This window comes from Haliaeetus albicilla, chromosome 1 (genome assembly GCF_947461875.1).
Source record: "Haliaeetus albicilla chromosome 1, bHalAlb1.1, whole genome shotgun sequence".
In the NCBI taxonomy this organism is placed as follows: Eukaryota; Metazoa; Chordata; class Aves; order Accipitriformes; family Accipitridae; genus Haliaeetus; species Haliaeetus albicilla.
This window is the reverse complement of record NC_091483.1, coordinates 15,716,608-15,738,525: the sequence shown is the minus strand read 5'-3', so window position 1 is coordinate 15,738,525 and position 21,918 is coordinate 15,716,608. Positions and strand designations below refer to the sequence as shown.

The window sequence follows — 21,918 nt, the reverse complement described above, 5'->3', positions numbered from 1 at the left end:
CTGCTTCGTGAGCTCTGTCAGTAGAAATGAGTGAGGCTGTATTTGGAAGCTTTCACTTCTGTTTTGGGTACCTGCTTTACCTTCCTTTATGCAGGCTTGCTTAGAGAAAATCTTGGCCAAGTGTGATAACATGAGCACCTTTCATGGTGCTCTAGTGCTTCTCTTTATTGTCTGCAATTTTGTTATACAAAAAAATGATCATTCTCTTCAAACACAAGCACACATCTTTGGGCAACCCAGCTGGCACTCCCTTTTGAGGGTATTGAAGGACAGGGTGTATGGGCAAGCAGCCTCCATGTGTGAAGAAATCAAGACTGTTATGGAGTTACAGAGGCAGAAAAATCAGAAGAAAGGGAGGCAGAGGCAGTCACTCCTTAGAACGCTGATCCTTGTTAGACAAATACTGATTTCTGTAAGGTTCTTGGAGAGGCTCCAGGTCATTACCCTGCTGTGGAACTTCAGCCAACTTCAAGTGGCTGGAGGGTTCAGGAAGCCTTTTTGTCATCATCTGTCTTCATCTACTGGTCTTACTACGGCTCTGCAAAATAGCCATGTGGCAATGATCTTTAAGACTGAGCAGGCATTTCACCAGGGAGTAAAAGGGAAGGCCTCTGAAGCATGAAAGAAACACATCTTATGTTTCTGTGATACGTCTTGGCACCTCTCCAGAATTTAGAAGAATTTAGACAGGTGTCTATGAGCCTGGTGATCAGTCTTTCTACTGTAATTTATGGTTTGTTACTTCCTGTATTAATTTCCCTTGGCTGTGCTGTACTATCATCTACAAAGCATGTCTGTCATACTGCTTAGAGTCTGTAAGGCACTTATATTCTCATGATAAAAAGATCATTGTTAAAAATCATATTCTGTATATTGTTCTCATGATATTTTCGGAATTTGGCAAATAATTTGTATAGGTAGTCAGACATGACAGCTTGCAAATGGATTGATAGCTGTTTGAAACAACTGATACTGAGGAAGCCTAAATTAGATCAGATGTATTAGGTTGGATAAGGATCAAAGCCCAGACAGACCGTAAGTATGTGCAAGACGATGACTGGGTAAGGAAATTTCTAATGAAGAATTTATCACATAAGTTTTGCTGGTTTATCAGTTCAAATGGCTTGCAGAATTCTTGAATGTGTTTGTTATTGCAAAGGTCTGGTAGAATTCTCTGGTAAAATAGTCTTTAGCATATGGATAGCTTGTGAACTGAATAATGCACAATTTAGACTGTCTGATTAATTAATTGGCTGATGTTGCTTCTTCTACAGTAGGCACGTAGTTTCTGTTATTAACCTAAACCATGGAAATGAAGATGATTCCTTGGAATATACTTTTAATTTAATTAATACAAAAATGGATGGTGGTGGCAGAACAAATTCCCACAGTTACTGTGACTTCTTTCAGGCCAAGTACAGTCCAGAAAAGCAGAGACTTTAGTATTAGCTTTACCTACAAATATTTTTTCAAGGAATACTCATCACTTTCTGCAGACAGTGTATTTCCTTAATAGTCTTCTGCATAATAAAAATCCAAGAACCATCTAGAGCAAACAAGTGACAAGGAAGTTTTTCAGTTCCTTTTTTGATGAAGATTTTTTTTCTGGCAAAGAACTGGTTATCCAAAAATTATTTTTTCTGCTTGTTCAAATGAATGTGAAAAATGACTGAAGAGCTCACTCTTAGCTTCCCTCAGGGGCATGTTCCAGGTTTTTAATTTTTTTTGTTGTTAACTTCACTAATCTGATGTTCCTTTATTCTGTCTGTCTTTTTTTTCCTCTCTCCTTTCTCTTTTTTTCTCTGAGTCTTTCCACACAAAGAGACTTTCGTGAAATAATAGCTAGCAATCTCCTATTTCTCATTTGTCTTGAATATATCTTTGTTGGACCATAGGCCTGATTTGAGGGTAGTTTATTGTTGCCTGAGCTGCCTGGTTACATAAGAAGATGAATTTGTTCTTACATTAAATAAGGAGTAGAAGTTAGACTTAACTCCTAACAAGCAGAGTATGTAAGACTATGTATGTGGATGACCTCTAATAAATTTTGTTGTATCTCTGTAATGATATAAAGTTGCTGTCAGGAACAACTGGAAATTCCTTGGATGGTGGTAAGGAGTGTCTTTGTGCCTTTGTAGCACACATCCTTCTACAGTAGTTCTGTCTTAGTCCCTGCCCCATCTCCCCTTGCTGAACTCGTCACTTTTAAATTTTCCATCCCTTTCTAAAAAGGGGGATGTTTCTAAAGAGAATGTGTCATGGCTAGACTGCTATCTATGACTGAGGCTGTTAAAAAAACAGACAAAAATCAGACAAGCCTGTGATACAAAACTTCTTTTCTCCCTGTTTTTCTCCTAATTGTACTATTAAATGCAACTTCTCTCTACCAACAAAACCGGTTTATTTAGAAGTGTAGTGATAATGGTTTGTTGCAAATACCAAGTTCCCTTTTGCCAGAACAAAAACTCCTGGGCTTCTCATGAACTCCTATACTTGAAAACATTTACAGTCTCTGGAGCAGCAGTAAGTTTGTCTGAGAGTTGCTTTTAGCATCTGTCTCTTGCACTGTGTTCATATATTGGAAAAACTCCAAGAACTGGGAAGGTCTCGTTGATGGAAAACACCTTCCCAGCCACGCAGGCTAAACCATGTTCCTCCATGCTAATACTTGAAGCAAATTGAAGCACGGCTTTTGTGTTCCAGTGAGCTATACTGGCATGGATGAACAATATGTTATGATGACTTCCGCCAGATAAATAGTTTTAGTATAGAATCATGTAGTGCAGCAAAGCATGTTATTGTGAGGCTTTAAGGACATTTTTCTCTTGAGTTAATGGCTTCCAGAAAGACTATAAAGGTACAGTGTAAATGACGAATTTTAACAGAAGGATGCAATACTTGATTTAGGTGGAGGATGACTGGGTCTGGGTAAAGATTACTAATTCATGATAAAAACAGGCTAAAGCAAAGCAACTAAGGCAGAGAACATGAGTAAAAACACTGGAGTCACAAATGAAGTAATGCACTTTCCGGATCGAGAATATGGTAGCAGATCAGGGTCTTTTTATAAAATGCATGTAGTTTTTGTTATTGACAATACAGTGCAACCCCCCAGTCCTGGAATGGGAGTGGGGAAGGGTGGGCAAGTGAAGACAAAGATGGGATATGACTTTTGGTCTCCTGCTGCACAGGCTCGCCTCATGTTTCACTGTAGGCACTGGCTCATCGTTCTCAAATTACAAACCTTTTAGTCAACTTCCAGGTCTCTCAGAATTCAGGAGGATGAAAAGACAAAATCCCCACAATTGGATTAGATTTAAAAGCAGAAGACAAAGTAATTCAGCCCTCCACCACAAGCTGCAATAATGAAAGTGACTTCAATGAAATATGAACAACAGCGTGCCTGTTCCTTTAATCCCCCCTCATCCAACCACAGCAAAAGAGAAAAAAATCTTGAGTGTAAGCAGCTTTATGTAGATTCATTAAGGCCTCAAAATTTCTTGATGATAACTGAAATCAGGCATGAATTGTAAAAGACCTATTAAATACTGATTTAAAGGCCATGTAAAAGTTTTGGCTATGGCATGGTACCACTGTTTAGATTTGTGCACTCAAAATGATCAGGTGTACTTTTTTGTCAGCTAGTTTTTGCTCTTTTGATAGTTAGTGCTCTTTTCCAACACGTACAATTTATTCCTATTTTTGACTTGCATACGCTTAAAGAAAAAGTGTGATACTATACAGCAGCCACTTTTGACATGTATTCTGCACTTTGCATTTAGATATTTTAAAAGAAAAAGTGATTTTATAACTTGTTTACTCTTTGTTTTTATTTGTTTGCTCTTCAAAGTCAAATCTAATGTCTTTTGAGATGCTGGCATATCCTTAAAACAGAACTTATGTTATAATCAGACTTAAAGTATTTGGGAGACAAGAGTGATGCATTTCTTTAGAAAGCCATTTCACCAATAATTTGATGTTTCTCTAGATTTTCCTTTAGCTCAGCTAAAAGTAGCTGCTTAGAGTAGGCCAAGGAAGATGGCTTTTTCCCGAAAAAAGTGGTTTTTTTCTAGGTTGATAGCCTAATGCTGTTATTTCAGCTCTTGAGACGTTCAGGAGAGGAACATCTACTCATTACATCAAAAGTAAAGACAAAGAACTAATCCTTTTTTACATCTTCTAATTTTGCAATTTGTGTTTACAGTATTAATTTTATAGAAACAATTTCTAGAATTAGAAAGAAAAAATATTTTTAGGAACAGTAAGTCCATTTCTGAATTTTCAGTCTGAGGTTATTGCTGGCTGTGTATTAATTTATTTAAAGTTTCTTGGAAAATATTTTTGTGAGGACAAAGTTTTCTTGAGTCTAATAGTATGCCTGCCTGCTGCTTGTCTGAGTAGTGTGTTAGACCTTCTGTGCATGCCAGCAAAGAAGGAAGATAAAAGATTAGGGATTAATGGCAGCTGTTTTAGCTGGTCAGCCACTTGTTCCTTCTGAGCCAGAATGTTTGCTCATTACAAATACCTGACTGAGAATACTCATTTGGTACAATACAGCCCAATATTGTGGTGTACACAAACAAAACCCCACTTAAACAAACAAAAGACCAAAACTCTTTCTAAGTGCATCTATGTAAATGCAAGGGAAAATGAGATATCTGAGGCAGGGGAAATGTTGTTTTGCTTTGTTGTAATTTTTTTTCTTTTTTTTTTTAGTTTCTTGGATCTTGACTTCTCTGTAAAAATAATTCCTTGAGCCATAGTACAAGATCAATTTTGTTCAAAATAAAGGCAAAAAGAAAACCTGCCTAGTTCCCAACAAACTCTACATTTCCTGACCTGCTATCTGTCCCTTGCCCAAGAATTTTTGAAGATTTTTGGGTGGTAGGGGGATGAGTGCCCACCTGTGATTTTGCTATACCTTAGTTTTTTAGCTAAAGTTACAAATTAATTTAGATTTTCGCCTCTCTCTCATCTGCCTTTTAAAGTTTTCCAACATTTGGAAAGATTTCCCTTTCATACATATGTATATTTATTTTCTTTTTCTGAGCTGGTGAGTTTTGTTCTTTCTCCTTCTGTGCTTCTCCAACTTTTCATTCCTTTTATTTCCTTCACTGTTTATTTCCCTGAACTGCTTTCTATCTTTCTGATCCCTTTCAGTAAATTTTAGCTATCCAGCAAATCAAAGCCAACTGCAAATATGCTTGCATCCACAGAGCAGCTGTTGTAAAGAAACATAACTTTACTTGAAGGAATTGATAGAAACACTGCCAACCACCCAAGCTAAACCGAAGTCTGAGATGGTGGTCAGATGGACTTTTCACCAGAGCAAAAAGGAAGAAAATGTCCTGCTATTTGGGTTATTAATGTACTATTCTTTACTAATTTAGAACTGCTGAATATATATTTATGCTGTCTGTGAGGGTTACAGAAAGAAAATCTATGTTTCGTAGTGTGCAGGACCCATGTGCCAAGCACATGGCCAACTTTTACTTCCTTGTATTACTCTAGTCTTTTTTCCCCAAGATCTATTAAAACTTGGCATGACATCAACCCTTGCTTAGGGGTAATAAAAGCAAGAAAGCAGTAACTAGGATAGTATTATCTTTTCATAAAAACCTCCCGAGTTTCATAAATTTTCTTTGACAAGAGAAAAACAGTTCTGGCTTTGTTAGATTTATGAAGCTGATGGTATGAGACATCCTTTCAAGGCTTCCCTCTTCGGCCAGGAAAAGGCTGATGGACTATGTAGTTAAAGACTTAGGGGCCTTATTAATTATAGTATCTTTTTGGAGTACCTCCATTTATCGTAACTGTAGAACTGGCAACCATCTAATTTCATACTGGCCTGTTTTTAAGGTATGGTTTGTTGTCATTTTCAGTGTTCTCTGTTTCTCTAAAAATACAAATGTAAAATACTTAATATGAATGCTTAATTTTTGCAGCAATTGCCCCTGCATATATATTCTTCCTAAAAATTGCAAAATGGGAAGCTGCAACATTTTACAGCTTCTGATGCATGTGCAAGTAATCTAATGAATTTGTGGTTTAGTTAGAAAATAGAGATATTTAAGCATATATTTGGAACACACTTTACAGAATAAAATTCTCCTGTTTGTTATTTTTAAAGTAGAAATACTGAATCCTTAACATAAAGAATGGATTCCTTAGACTACACTTTATTATCTCTTAAAAACAGAAAATGCATTATCTTAAAAAATGAACTGCCTCCTGCTCTTGCCTTTTCCCAGTTCTGAAATAAGGAATGGGTGAAGAAGTTGTGAGGCGGTAAACAAGTGTTGAGCCCTCGCATTAGTATTGTGAATAGTACAAGTTCCTCAGCTATCCTGATTTTCACTGAACTTTAAGCAGCCCAAGGTTGGGAACCTGCTGTTGGAAGTGCACCTACCAAATGAGATGTCTGTTTGGAAAGGGGAAAAAATTGTCTAGGAGTATGAATGGGTATTTTGCTATTTGCATATTAAAAGAAAGTGCCAAGGGGTGTTCCAGACATTTATCTTCTAGGATGCTGAGTTCTGTGATGTTCCTAGTAATAGGAAATTATATGAGTATACTTGGAGCCTACGTTAAGCCTACAGAGTGTTTGGGGTCTGCTTTTGGGATCATTTTGTTCAATGCAGGAGTTCACAAGAAGCCAGGTACTGAGGTCAGTTGGATGCGATACACATACCACTGAAAAAGTGACGTGTATCTTTAGCTCTCTTGCTCTCTGATCCTTCCTAGTGCTGATGAAAGCAAAAGACATTTTCTAATGATTCATGGCAGCTGCTTTGTATCATCAGCTCCAGCAGGCAGTCATCAGATCCTGTGACACACACTGTGCTGGGATTGCCGATGCTATAGGTGAACATCCACAATATGCTCCCCCCCAGAGTGTTTCCCAAGAGTATGTTTTTTTGCATGTACTGCACACTAAGGAGTCTGGGCATAGTTATATTGCAGATTAACCTTCCTAAAACCTTTCCCACTCTGGCAGTCGGAGCAGACGTTTCCAAAAGAAAATATCTGTACAATACTTGAAGAATGATGAATATGTCTTTGCTAAACAGCCATACATAGTAGTGTATTTACCTACACGTATAAGTGTGTTTTGTATGTAAGGAGGAGGAGGCTGTATGTGTTTTCTATGTATGTAGGAGGGCTTTGCAGTGCAAACAGATGGCAGAGATGTTGATACTTGTGACTGGAAACAAGTGTGCAGGTGATCCCATCACATCTAGGTTTTAGCTCTGTATAGACCTATGTATCAGTTCATGAGTAATTTCACACTTGAGAGCTAGCTTTTGACTGCAGTTGTTGACTAGTAGGAAATTGACTGGTTTATCATGAATTTATTATTGAATTCAAGTTTTTTTCATGTTGTGAGGCTTTTGGTTGGTTTGGGATTTAATCTAGCCTTAAGTCAGAGTTTCCTTTTGTTTCCAGTCATTTGTTTCTAAGCTGGTAAATCTTTGTTAATTTGGAGCACACTGTGATCAGTCTTATTTGTAAAAAAATGGGGAAAAAAACCAAAGCCAAAACACTTAAGTCTGTCAAGATATGAAGGCTGTGAAAAAACCAGCCTCCAGGGAAGATGCTAGCAGAAATATAATGATCATGCTGAAAAGCATTTTTTCAGCAGAAGTAACATCATTCATTGGGATGCTTCTAGGATAAAAAGAAGCCTTTCTGCTTTCTATAAGGGAGTAGTCACCAAGAAGTACATGTGAATTATACTTTCAGAGGTCTTTCTCCAGCCTGCCTGCAGCAATAGAGTGTCAGCCAAAGCAGCAGCCAAACAGCTAAATAGAGTTTTTTGAACATATTCCAGCTGGTGAATAGATTTAGACTTCAGCTTGCAACTAAGGTGATTTTTCAGAAATCTGTTTTCTTCGATGCTTTTTTTCACAATGTTGCTGAATGACTTGCATCTTTTTTCAAAGGCACGATTAATTCCAAGTTGTAACAATTTAAAAGATCTTAAAATTTATTCCGGGCTCATAGGTTTTATGCAGCTGTAACCTCACTAATTACTGGAATTACTCACAATGTATAATTTAGATTTTCTTCTGGTTAGCAGGAGAATCCTATGTTCGACTTTGTCCTACACTTTTTAAGAGCCTGAGAACCCATAGAGGTAATGTTAGTATAAGAATTTGCAACACTAAAGCAAATGAGAATTGTGTGGTGATTTTGATTAGATGTGAACTGCACACTAGTAGAGAATTAGATCCTTTAATCCAAAAGTTTCAGTGCTTATTTCATCCAGTGCTGAATAAGTCAGTTGATCTCATGGTGTCACCCTTCTGTAACACAAGTACATAATTATAGAGCAAAATGCGATTTTTATTTTAGAAGAAAAATGTTAACAAACATAATTTTTAGCAGCAACAACAAAACCCCCCAAATGCTAGCAGGATACAATTTTCTATTTTATTAAATTGTCTGTTTCAGTAAGTAGAGGCTTCTTACATATCTGAAGTACTTTTTTTTTGCAAATTTCTGTTCATTATGTGGAAAATCATCAAACAAGTGGAGGACAGAGTCTTAGTAGTTCTGGATGTGAGGAACTTTTTTCTTGTTGTTCTTACCTTGTCAATTATCTATAAGCAATAAAAACTTTCTGAAATTAGATGTTATAATCTTGTACTACAAAGCATATTGCATGCAGCACAATGACTAATTTTGCTAGAAAAAATAATTAATGAGCTGGAAGCTTATGGCTTCATGACCAGTTATTATTTGATTACCTTTGTTGTGTGGAAACGGGATTTGCCAGATCACATAAGAATTTTACAGAATACTTCTAAAGAGTTAATTTTCTAAACCAGAAGAAAATTACAACCTAAATTTTGTTGGCTTTGTACATTTTAAATAGCATTACATTCATAATTTGATTTTTTCAGTTTTTCTTTGTGTAACACAAAGTAACTACTGTTTTTAATAAATTATTTTCCTGAAAGCAAAGAATAGAAGTCTAGTCACAATTTGCAAATATTTGCACCATCAATCAATGTATAATTAATGATATAGTCCTTATGTAATACTACATGTTGCCTACATTTACTAGGAGATGCTGAATTCAGCTTCTGCTCATGTTTGACGTTGATAGGCACGTACTAGCATTGTTAAAAAGAGTCAGTAATGTGAGACTACAATGCGACCCGCCTAAAGCCTCCCAAAGAGTTATTTTCACAGCTTAATCCCACTCCAGACAGAAAAGTAATCTCTGAGAGTTAGTAGTTAGCTTAATTAGGGAGCTGGTGTGCTAAGACACAGGCTGTGACCCCTGAACTAGCCTCCAGCCTCTTGGAAGGCGTGTGCTGGTCAACTCTGCAAGGTCTGGGAGAGTGGACCATTGTGGTTCACGTGTGATGCACCTCTGTCCCTCATATCTGCAGCTGAAAAAACAGACTGGCTTTGTCCTGAGGTGATACAAATATACTTAAGCAATGACCTCAGGGAGTTCTAGCTGTGTTTTGCAAACTGTATGTAATATTCAGAATACTTTTTCTGTAACACAGGGGGGAACATGTTAAAGAGCCAGCCATTTCGTCTGAACTGGGCTTGGATTTCACTGGAGAAGGAGAACTACGTCATAGATGAGAACTCCAAATATCTGGAGGTGGCCATCAGACGCAGAGGATATCTGCAAGAAACCTCTTTTATCAGTAAGTAAATCTTTACTGTTTGAAGCTTCTTGCGCCAGAAAAGGCAGCTGTTAAGGAGCTGTTCCATAGTTGCTTGTTCCTCTGTTTACATAATAAATATCTAATAATGAGAATGACAGTGGTATAGATTTTTATTGCTCAGATGTCGCTATGTGTTTCATTTTCCACTGCTGCCACCCAGAAATCTAAGTGAGTATGTATATTAGTAGATATAAGAACAAATCAATAAAATGAACTTCTGCTGTTTGCCCAGTGTATTTCTCCTGAAGTCACTTGCCAGACAACAAAACAGAAATTGGGATACTCTGCTTTGTTTATTTTGGCAGGAGGATGCATTTTGTAACATGTTAACTTTAGCTATAAGTAAACAAGTAAGTTCTTAAAGTAGCTGGTCTCTGCTTGCAGAACCAAGTTGTGGAGAAGTTAGTTACAACTGCTTACTTTACAAGGGCAGTGTTATGCTGGCCTTTGACCTATGAGAAAATCTGAAAGCTACTAGAAATTCTCGAAGGGTCGTCTGCTAGCAGAGGTGGCAGGTACAGAGCACACTGAAGTTACGAGTGTGCTGTCATGGGAGAGCAGAGTACCCAATCGTGACAGCTCTGCAGAGTAAATAGGAATCATAGAAGTCTTTGCACCAATGGAGCGACTCGAGAAGCACTGAGCAGAAGGGTCTTTTTCTCTCTGATTTAAAAACAAAAAGAAAAAAGATTTAACATTTTAGGGTTTTTGTAATTTAAACCCAGGTATGACAATATTTGCTTTGCACAACACAAATCTATTGGGCTATTATCTGAGTATTACTTAAATCAGGAATTTAAAACCTAAGCAGTTCTGGAATAGAAAAACTGTGGGAATTTAGGAACTAAATCATTTAGGAATGATCTCATACTTCACAGCCTTCAGAAGCTCTTTGCTAGCCATCAAATTCCAACAAACATGTAGGCCATTGACTTGAGAGGGATTAATCATTCTGAACTGGGGAGGTAAAGTGACTCATAATTGCTGTTCTTGAACCTTAATAAAAAGATGCTCATATATTTGAGCTAATGCTGCATTGAAACCCAAAGGCAGTAATGAATTTCAAAACCCCATGGTGAGTTACAGATCTTCGCTTCATTACATCCACAGTTGGATTCTGCCAGTATGTGTGCACCTTTGATTGAAACAAACAAGAAACCTAGGTATAAAAATATGCAGGCTTAAAAATGTGTAAGAACTCTTTGTATTTTAAAAAAATCTTGAGTGCCTTCCTATGATATATTTTTCTGTATGATACAGTCTCATTTAAAAAAAAAAAAAAATTGAGTCTTTGTGCTGCATTAAGCAGCAAAAGCGGAATGAATCCTTATGTCAGCTGTAGCATCCTGCACGTGCGTTTCCAATAAAGCACGTTCACATTTCTGGATATGCAACTACCCTCTGTGGTTTTTATTAAGATGAGAATGTGCAGTCTTTTAAACTTGTACAATAAAAAGCTTCTGCTTGGATAATACCCCAGCAGAGAGGATGGATATGTGACTAAGTATTGCAGTTTAGAGTTACACAAGGAAGAAAAAATGGGGGTGGGAAAGAAGGAGCAAATTTGCATAGTGTGGTGGACCTAATAAACCCTGAGAACATTGTTCTGTCACACTGAGCTAAAATTCCACATCAAATGTCCAGGTTTTTACTCACCTAGCTAGGAGAGCATCTGCAGAAGCAAGACTTGGACAGATGGCAAAAGTCTTTAGGGCTTATTCAGTGTACAGGTAAAAGTGGTAAAAGAACTTCCCAGATCTTAAATGTGTTTAAGTACAGTACAGATACAGAGCAGTAACAGAAACTGTAAGCACAAAGTACTAAAAATACAATGATTAATTTCTCTTTGAAAGAGTTGAGCAGTGGAGTTGGGTTTTGGTTTCTTTTTTTTTAATGTGGGTGGCTAAATTTTGCCTTCAACGAAGCCTTGAACACCTAAACTGATATAAATAAATTTCTTAACAGGCTGATATATCTTTTCTGAAGGCATAACTGGAACACTTTTTCCACAAATTTTTATATAGATGGGAAAATTGGCCCTGTTGAACAATTCTGTTCAGTCATATTTGATAAATAGCCTCATGCCTTATTAACTTTGTTGATTCTTGTATAGGTTTTAAGTGCTCAGCAGGTGAATGGAATTTTTCATGCAAATACAATTCTTTATGCACACAAATGTTGGCAGGACCCTACCTTAACTACCTTTTTTTTTTTTATGAGCTATGCAACAATGTTAGAGAAAGTGTGATATAACCATCCTTATTTTTTTCTGAAGGTCAGTAACTGCCAGATTAGCATTTTAAAACTATTTTTTGGTGGTGGTTGTTTTAATTTTATTAAAATACTGAAATGCATGGAGAATAATTCCTCTGAATTTTTATGCAGGTATTGGAACCAAAGATGGTACAGCAGTAAAGGATAAAGACTTCAAGGGGAAATCTCAGAAACAAGTCCAGTTCAATCCAGGACAGGCTTTGGCTACCTGGAGAGTGAGGATATTTGCAGACAATGAATATGAGGCATCTGAAACATTCCAGATTGTTCTGTCTGATCCGGTTATGGCTGCCCTTGAGACTCCAGCAATAGCAACGGTTGAAATCGTGGACCCTGGTGATGGTATGTATCACTTCTCATTCCCTTAGAATTTGTGATTAAGTGCAGTATTGTTCACTTGTGGGTCCTGTGAGTACTTGTGTACCTCATCTGTCTTTGCTCTCTTGTGGTTCAGCTCTGTCTTAAAGCTTCACCTAGCTGAACAAAGAATTTGTATTTCTTGTTAAATCTCTTCCCTGGCTAAATTGATCCTGTGTATAATGTCATAGAGGTGTTCAACCTTGGTCCCCCGCTTCTCTTATCATGTTTTTCTTCAGTATCTACAGTGTATATTCCTCAGCTGGAATATAGAGTAGAGGAAGATATAGGTGAACTTCTGATACCTGTTAGAAGATCTGGAGATGTCAGTGAAGAGCTGATGGTCATTTGTTCTACACACCAAGGTATGTCATATAGCGGGCAACAGATCATTCAGCATCATATTCGTGTTTCGGTAAGTAAAAGAGCAAATGCAATAGTTTTTAGTCATCAAGTACTGCCAGTAACTTCAGTAGCTGGAACAAGTGATTTTTGCAGGCAACTTGTGTGTCTAGTTCTCTGCTTAAAGTGTTTTAAAGTCCAAAATGTAGGAGTGCGTGTGTGTGTGCATGCACATATATATGTATACATGTACGTACACATATATGGGTATACCTGTGTATGTACATGTATACATATATGTATACCTTTTTTCGAAGAGGCACGATTTTTTTATCCTGCAGCTTTTCCTGCTGAAGAGGAAATGCCTGTCCCTGCAGTGGTTGTTTAGAGGGGAAAAAAGGATTCTGCTAGTCTTAAACCCTGTACCTTTCCTGTTGTTGAGGATCTCACTGATCACTGCACATTTGTATATACCCTGAATGAGAACTGAGGTCCCCATTGTGGGGCTTTTCCTGTTGTCAGTGTTTTGCTTTTTGACTGTGTAGCTGGAAGAAGCAAGTCAGGGCTTCAGCTGATTCAGCAAGAACTAATATTTCAAAATTGACACACTACAGGCATTGAATATCACTTTTTGTTTTAACGTAACTGACACAGAAGGCTGCATGAAGCAATGATCGGTCTTAATAATGCTTTTTATCTCATTTGTGAATCTGTGTTATCAAAGAAGGTGATGTACGGAGTTGGTCATGAACCACAGACATGTAGATTTAGAACTAAACCATTTCTAAAATCAAATGAGATTTGGGGGTTTTGATTAGGTTAGAAGCCAGCTATAAAGTTCAGATCACCATCCTGTCTTCACTTGGATATTCAGAGATGTGTGAATGTAAGTTTGTGGTCGTGCGCTGACTTTCAGCATGGTGATAGTCACTCAAATACTATAGTTAATACAGGCAGGTAATTGATAATATGATTCTTTCTTCAACTCATTTGAAAGTTAAGTTTTCCAAATACAGTTCTTGACTACAAAATAAGCCTGTTATAAACTGAAAAAGCGAGATGGCAGAGGAGAGAAATTATTACATATTGTAAAAATACTAGATATTATTAAATATATCAGATAACTCTTAATCAAAACTAAAATGTGCATTCAAAAGTATATTTAATAAAGATAAGGTAATGGGCATTTATAAATGAAACCAGGTTTAAGATAGAGGCTAGCATTTATCCTAAGCAGTGAAATATTAAAGCTTTGATTGAAGAAACTGGTTTTCATATAGAAGTCTTCTATCACCTAGTCATAGCTTGAGATACCAGCTTTCTGTGTGCTTCATGGGCAGGGAAAATGGTGGGTCATCCTCAGTTCTGTGGCTTACTTAAACTTCTGGTTCAGAAAATCCTTTTAACATCTTTTGTTTCTATTATACCCTTACCTGTAGGAGTCAGCCTGAGTGGTTGGCAGGAATCTTCAGAGTGTCGGGCATTCAGAGGTCGTTTGTTCCTTCATCAGTGACTTATAAGGGCTTACAGAATTTTCCCCTCTTTTGTTGTCTGTTGAGGCACAAAAAATCTTACCTAGTTACTTAAGGTTTTTTGTCCTTGTAGGTTGTCAATCTGTCTGGCCTTAATAATGCTAACCATTTACCCAAATGCACAATTGCTGTAATTGTCATGATCTGTGTTTTTCATAAACATCCTGCAGTAAAATAATTTTTCTCAAAGTTTTAAACATGATAAGCATGGTAAACATGACGCTGTCTCTCATTTAATCTTTCTCAGCCTGCTTAATAAGTGTCGGACACATTACTAACCCCTGGCCATGGTAAAGGAAGGTAACCAATGCATGTTGTGCATACTTAAGACCTCTGAAAATCAGGCCCCCTAATGTACTCAGAATTACGTGGGTTAGAAGGGACCTTGATATCTGCTCCTCAAAGCAGGGGCAGCTGTGAGGTGGGACAGGGTTGCTCAGGCTTTTGTCCCCTGAAAATCCCTGCGGAGCCAGAGTAGGCTGCTGCTGAACGCCACTTGTAACTGGCCTTCAGGTGGAGTACAAACTATTCACCACCGCTCTTTAATCCTGGTGATATAGCCGGTTTTCAGCCATCTAGCAGTGCACTCAACCAGGTAGTAACATCCCAATTGGCTACAAGGATGCTGGTAGTGCAAATCCACAGCAGTTCCTAGGTTCGTATTGCATTTGAGCCCTACTTTGTTTTTAACAAGTATTTCACACAAATGAACAGAGCAGAACTAAGAGGGAGTGATTTTTTCCCCCCCACGTTCTAAGAATCACCCAATGAGGTAAATGTGAAGTTCAAATTCGCATTCATTTGTTCAGGAAGAGTCCTCGTCCTAAAGTCCCGGTGACTTTCATAGGCATTCTGATCCATGAAGGAGTAGTGTGTAGAAGTGAAAAGGGAAAACACCTTGCCATTTTTCGGTGCAAATGTTACGAAATGTGGTCAGTTGTGTGTGATTGTTAAATTGGGTGTAGTTCCACATCCTCATCTTTCAACAGCAAAACCTGTTTTGGGGGTTTGCCCCTTGCCTCTCCTAACTGCTCTTGGATTCTTCTTCCCTCACAAAATTTCTTTTTATTGTGACCGTTGAACTGCTGGTGGGGCTGTGCTCTACATAATTTGTATCAAAGCATATTTTTGAGAGGTGCTTTTTTTTTTTTAATTAGTTGACTCACTTCTCTCACATGGTTGAAGTGCAGCCCCACAAAAAAGTTGAGTCAGGATAACTGGAGATAGTAGTGAATTGGGAGCAGGAATGGTTTCATGAGGGTGCTGGGTGATAATAAGAGCCCTCTGAGCCACTTTGCTACTGGAAAAGTTGTGATTATAAATAGGAAGAATTTACTGTGCTTCACTTGTTACCAAAGCACATTTATTAGTCAGTTCCAGCAAAATATTTTTTCTGTGTTTTTTGCATTCAAAGGGCAGTTGTTCTTCCACTTCTTTAAAGTCCTGAGTCCCTCTAATTCATTTTTTGTCCTCTCTCCTCATAGGTTCTGCTACTGGCACAGTACAATCCACTGTCTTGTCTTACTCTGACTACATCTCACGTCCTGAAGATCATAGCAGCATTGTTCATTTTAATAAGGGTGAGACTGAGAAAATCTGTCGTATTATCATTATTGATGATTCCCTGTATGAGGAAGATGAGACCTTCAATATTTCTCTGAGCGTGCCAGTGGGTGGCCAAATTGGCACTGAATTCCCAAGCACGAAAGTAATAATCTTGGCTGACACAGATGATGGTGAGTATGAAGAAGCAATTTTGTTTTGCTGGGACTTTCCTCTGTGGAAGTTTTACTGATTAAATAATCTCTTCCACTGTGTTTTTGTTTTTTAAACAGCAGAAAACATGAGTCTAGGATTTGCTTACTCAGTAGAAAAACTGGCAGAACACACATGAACTATGTTTAAGATACAATGTAAATATGTATCATGCACTTTGGCTTACACTGTTTTGTTATTGCAGCAGGAGTTGAGGATTAGATTTTATTTTCTTTACTGGCATAGGACTAGATGGCTGCTTTATTACTCTGAGGTAGATCTGTGAGGGTTAGATTTACTGTTACTGTAGCAGAGTCTGTGAATACAGTAGCTTACACAGGTATACGATTAGTTTTGTGACAATATTATAGATGAAAAAATTTGTAGGCTATCAGATAAAGCTAAAGAGTAGAACTAGTTAATAGAGGCTAATTTGGCATGCACAGTAATTCCCAGTGTGTCAAGATTAGTGCACTTTTAAGGTAGAAATGCGAGTCTTCCTTTTTTATTATAAAGTTGGAGACACACAATTCAATTCAAGAATTGATACTATTGGACAGAAGCAGAAGAAAAGCCATGTACCTTATCGTCATACTTCTGCTTGTTCTTTTAGTCTCTGTCTAAATCTTTCTTGCTAATCCAGTCTTGTGAATATAATTGTGCTGAATAAGGCAGGAGTTTTGTACTGTGATCAGGCAAATCCATGATATACGATAGTGGTCAGGCTTCATATTTAAGCTATACTGAGCTGATTCTTTGGAGCTTTTGATTAACTTCATAAATAATGAGAATTTGGGGGCTGATTTCTGTGTTCTGTCATAAAAAAAGTAATTTTCACTCTCTTATATGAAGAAAAGCAAGAAGCTAAGGATCTAGGAGAGTATTTCTATTAGCTACTGTTTATTTCTACCCTTTTGTATGTATTGCAGAAGTCAACTAGTCAAAAGAGACACAGTCAAATTGATGAGGGGAAAATGTTGTTTCCTGAAATGGAACATATAAATGGGCCAAAATAATCACTGATGTAATTTCTCTGGGGCCAAAGGATTTACATCAGAAGTGAATTTGCCATAAGAATGAAGTTAATAAGAGTATCATGATCTTCAGCTTGATGAGATTTGTTGAAAGGCTTCTTTATCCTTTTCAGAGAGTAGGGAGAAAATAATGCAAAATTAAGCCATTGTGGCAAAGAAAGAGTTGTTTTCCTTACCAGGCTCAATGACCAGATTTTTATTTTCATGGAAAACAAAATTATTTATTATCAGCAGATCAAAACTTCTTTCTATGCAGTTTTTAATAGGTAGAAAATTATTTCATATATATATATAAAGCTAAATTACTATATAGATAATTTTTTTTTATATTAATTGACAGAAAATTATCATGCTCCTTCTTTTCAATACAACTTTGATAGGTTATCATATATTCACTTGCTTTTTTTTTTTTTTTTTTTTGTTACAAAGCTTTCTACTGCAAAATACTTAACAACCTATCATCCGATAAATTCAGGGTAATTCTGAACTCAGCCTATGTCATATGGAAAGATAGCCGGGCTTAAGGTCAATTTGTTAAAGAGTGTGCTCTGAAATGAAAAGTCCCTTAAGAATACATCACTTTGTAAGACTATTTCCATTTTGAATAAACAGGCAGGGAACAGGTTGCCACTCTGTTTTGATCTGACCTGGAAGTAGACTGCTGGCATTGGATTGATTGACAAGAAACTGGACAACTTTCTTTCTCAAATGTGTAAAATTTAAGTTTCAAAGAGTAAAGTTTCACCAGTTTTGTTTTTCTGCAGAATGATACCTTGATCCACCAAACATTTCTAATACTTACACAGCACTGTAAGTGTATATACAGTGGATAAGTATATATACTTACCACTCCTACAGTAGATAGTCCTACAGTCCATTCAAGTCAAAAAGAAGATCTCATAGCCATATGCCTGGTGGTGTCTGAAAGATGAATGCTTTGGGGTTTTTGTTAATACTGGGAAAAACAGCTCGTTTAAACAGATAACATTTCCCATTGTAAAGTGCAATATGCTAACAGCTGAAGTATGCAGACCAAACTTGGAATGACTTTTAGACTCGGCAAAGGAATAAGGCAATAGTAAGCCTGAAAGTGCCTCTTTCCATCTAGAAAAAAGCTGAGCACAGCTTCGATACGGGATGTTGACTGCATTTGCACAATCCTTTGGTCAAGTTAGTCATGATGAGGTGCGCTGCGATGCCTTTAACAACAAGGACTAGAGAACCCTACAAGGAGAAAAAGAAAGAAATTGAGAGACAAAGATTAAAATATATATTAATAGAATTATTCCCAGCATTAAGCGATAACAGTAATCCTGTGTTAGCCAGCCCTAGAAAAAGAAAAGGAAAATGCATAGGTTTTTTTATTAAGACCTGATAGTGTTCCAAAACTACTTGTATGGATAAGTGACCATACACAGCATAAATTAATATTGATTCAGGCCATGACTAGCTTTAATATAAATGAACCTGGAACATGATACACATTTTTTGCATTTGTAGGCTTTTTTATATTACAAATTTTTACAAAAATGTCCATAATACCGGCACGACTTCCACAATTTTAGTTTTATGAACTGCTTAACAGTTCAAATAAAAAGTAGGTAACCCTGCAGCAAAGTACTAGGCATAGTTCTTCATGTGTAATGACCTCAGCTCTGAGGTCTGAACCCCTTTATTTGTAAGTGCAGATGATAAAAATATAACTGGGATTGAGTAAAGGGCAATATAGCAGATAAGCTTGAATAATTACATCATAAGTACTTAAATACCTACAGAAGTGTTAGACTACCTCAATGCAGTCAATGGAGGTTTTGTTGATAGCAAGATAAGGCCTTTTGACAGTGTGCAGCTATGACCACATACAGAGATACATGCAGTATGAATGTGTTCCTTGCTATGGCAAGCAACACGGGAAATACTTCTCACCCTTTTTCTAAATAAAAGTAATTTGGGACTGATTATTTTGCTCTTTTGTTTACCCATGATGAGATTCTGTGAACACTCTCTGACATACTCAAATACAAAGAAAGCAGGTTATTGCTTGGTATTAGTATTGGTATTGCTTAACATTAGTAAGCTTTGAAGTAACAAATATATTTCTTGTCAACAATTAAAAAAAAAAAAGAACTTCTGGAGACAAAAGGCTTGGGTTTCTTAGGCCAAAGAAAGCTGTATGTAAATGCTACAACTTTAATGTCAATCATTTCAGTGCTGCCGCATATCAGTGGAAGTTGAAGAATTAGTTATATTAAGTGATCTGAAATGGTTTTACTCACATTAAGCTTTACAGCAGGAAGGAAAGCCACTTAAAGTGTCATCAGGGAAAGCAGTCAGGTATGTTAGAGTTTGCGTTAGTGGAACTACTGCTGTTTAAATATTTATACAGAATGATTCACAAAGTATATAACATACTTCAGAAAAAACATTCTATCAAGATAAAGTTGCTGTAAGGTGGAATAAATACCAGGCATTCAAACGTTTTTAAGTTCTCTTAGTCACTATTCCCATTTTGAAACTCCAATACCAGAGCACAGGGAGGAATGGAAATTATTTTTGTCTTGCTGGCTCTTCTGTTGAGATGTCTTAGAAGAGCTTCATAAAACTTGTGAGATCACTGGTATCCATGGTGCTGTGTGTGTGTGAGGCTGGAGGAGAAAGCAGTTTCTTGGGTTTATTGTTTCAGGGTTTGAGGTTTCTTACATATATTCTACTTAGGTCTCCCTCTCTGAAGGGCCTTACCTTGCTGCATTTTTAAATAAATGTTTCTGCATAATGACCTTATACTGGAAAATAAAGCACACATTACAGTGACTTTTTTTTCCTATGAAATGCATTAAAATTTTCAGTATTAGTTCTGTATGTGGGGCTATTTTCATCTCTCACATTACAACTGTAGAAACTTATCCCTATTTAGCATCTGAAGGATTCAAATTTCTACCATCTCTACTCAGCTGTGATAAGGTTTGTGCATTATATGGAAGAAGGCATTGATCAAAGCTTGAAGTATGGTTTGAGGCATATGCCTAGGGATTCCTTAAAGAGAAAACTCTTTATAAATAAAAGAGTCCTAAAATTTTGTTGTCAATGTCATAAGGAGAGGCCTGCCACAGACTGCATCAAGTGAAGATCCATAGCTCCTCATAGAGTCATGTTACCTGCCCATAAAAAAACAGAAACAACTTATAATTAGGTCTCAAGAGCCTTCAGAGTCACCAGTTTCATATAGCTTAGTGCATGAAAAAGTTTAGAACTTTAAATATCTCTAAAACTAATTATTACTCCCCATTCTCATAGCATCATAGTAACATTTAAATGAAGGGAAGAGTTAGTTCAAGAATTAAAAAGAAACAGCAAGTTAATAGTCAAGACAAAGTCTATCCTTTGATCTAGGGTGTCTCCAAGCCAGAGAACAATGCAGATTTTGTAGTAGACCCTTGATGGTAAGCCAGTAAGCTCCGAGTTGTGTATCTTTTTCCTATAACATGTGTGCCTGGGAGCACTCTGTCCCTGTCTAGCTGAACAAAGGGGCCGGTTCTACAGTAAACAGCTTTGAAGAAATACGTGCAAACAGCTTGTGGTTTTCTAAGCAAGCGAAAATGCACATTACCTCTTTGCTTGTGTGTTTAAGTGGCATCAAAGGTAGAACAGGTTTCAGGACCACAGCTTAAAAAAAAAAATTTAAAAAAAATTGGCTGGCTTTCCAGGCCAAACTAACACTTAGACCTATTATTTTATAAAGGAAAAATTATTTTAAATTAATAGCTTATGGCATTTCATGATTGAAATCACTATTGTTTACTAAAGATTACCAGTTAGCTCAGATGCTGTTCTGCTTTCTTAGTTAAATGTTTAGTGATTAGTGTAATGATTTCTTTATTGACCATCCTAAAAGGGAAAAAAAAGAGTATAAATACATGAATGATCTCCACTTCTAAAAATGCTTTTCTTTCTTCCTTTTTTTTTTCCTTTTTTTTGACTTGATGTATCCGCTTTTACAGTCCTGAATAAGGTATCTTTAAAATACATTGCCTTGATAGAATTTAAAGGGTACAGAGGTTTTCTTTGGGCCCCATAATAAGAATGGATTGTGTTTCAGAGGCAAGTGATTAATTCCCTGTAGTAACTGAGTCACAAGTGTCGTCTTCCTTGAGGGCTGGACCTTTATGTTTAATAGCACATTGACTGATGTTTATTATCCCTACTGTTTGGGGGAGAGTAGGTGTATCTAGATTGGGCATTCAGAAACTCTGAAGACACAGAAAATGCTGTTGAATATTTCACTGGTCACAGTATCTAAGGAACAATTTTCTCTCATTGTACTATATTTATATGGGAAATGTTCATCTGAATGGTTAAAAAAAAAAGAATTATAGAGATACTTTTTTTTACCTTATTTTCATCTGCTTGTGCTGGAAATGAACAAAAGTATTTGCTTACTCAGTAGTTTTCATTGTTAATACAATAATATTGAGAAACTTTGGATCATTGCAGCAAGCATTTCAAGTGCTCAGCAGGAGAATTATAAAAAGCTTAGCACAATTTAAGATGACAAATTACAGTGATTATAATAGAAATGGGAAAGATGACTGTAATAAGAATGGTATGACTGATGATTGCATTTCCCTAAGCCATATTTCAAAACAAAAAACTTGTTATCAAAAGGAGCAGCACTGACATCTGAAGTTACAACGCTACAGTTCATATAGTTGTAGACACAGTACACACATTCAAGGGGGGGAAAAAGTTACTCTTCCAATTAAGGAGGCTGGTATTTAAAGGCTAATTCAAGATAGTTATCATGGACTGCAGTAAGCGTAACTGCCTGGTCTCTTAAAACTTCAAAAGAATTTACAACCTGTACTTGAAAATCCATTAAACTGTGCCTAAGGGAAATTGATGGACTTCTGATATTTGAAAGCAGATTCCTATGTA

General features: G+C 36.9%; 1 protein-coding gene across 1 annotated transcript in view; it reads left to right on the top strand.

Annotated features, from left to right (window-relative positions):
• The window catches only part of FREM3 (FRAS1 related extracellular matrix 3), a 73,429-nt gene that overhangs the window by 24,137 nt on the left and 27,374 nt on the right, over positions 1-21,918 (top strand). The window contains exons 3-6 of the mRNA XM_009922177.2: positions 9,525-9,671; positions 12,078-12,308; positions 12,563-12,688; positions 15,682-15,933. Of these exons, the coding sequence (XP_009920479.2) occupies positions 9,525-9,671; positions 12,078-12,308; positions 12,563-12,688; positions 15,682-15,933 (756 nt within the window). The remainder of the gene's footprint in view (positions 1-9,524; positions 9,672-12,077; positions 12,309-12,562; positions 12,689-15,681; positions 15,934-21,918) is intronic.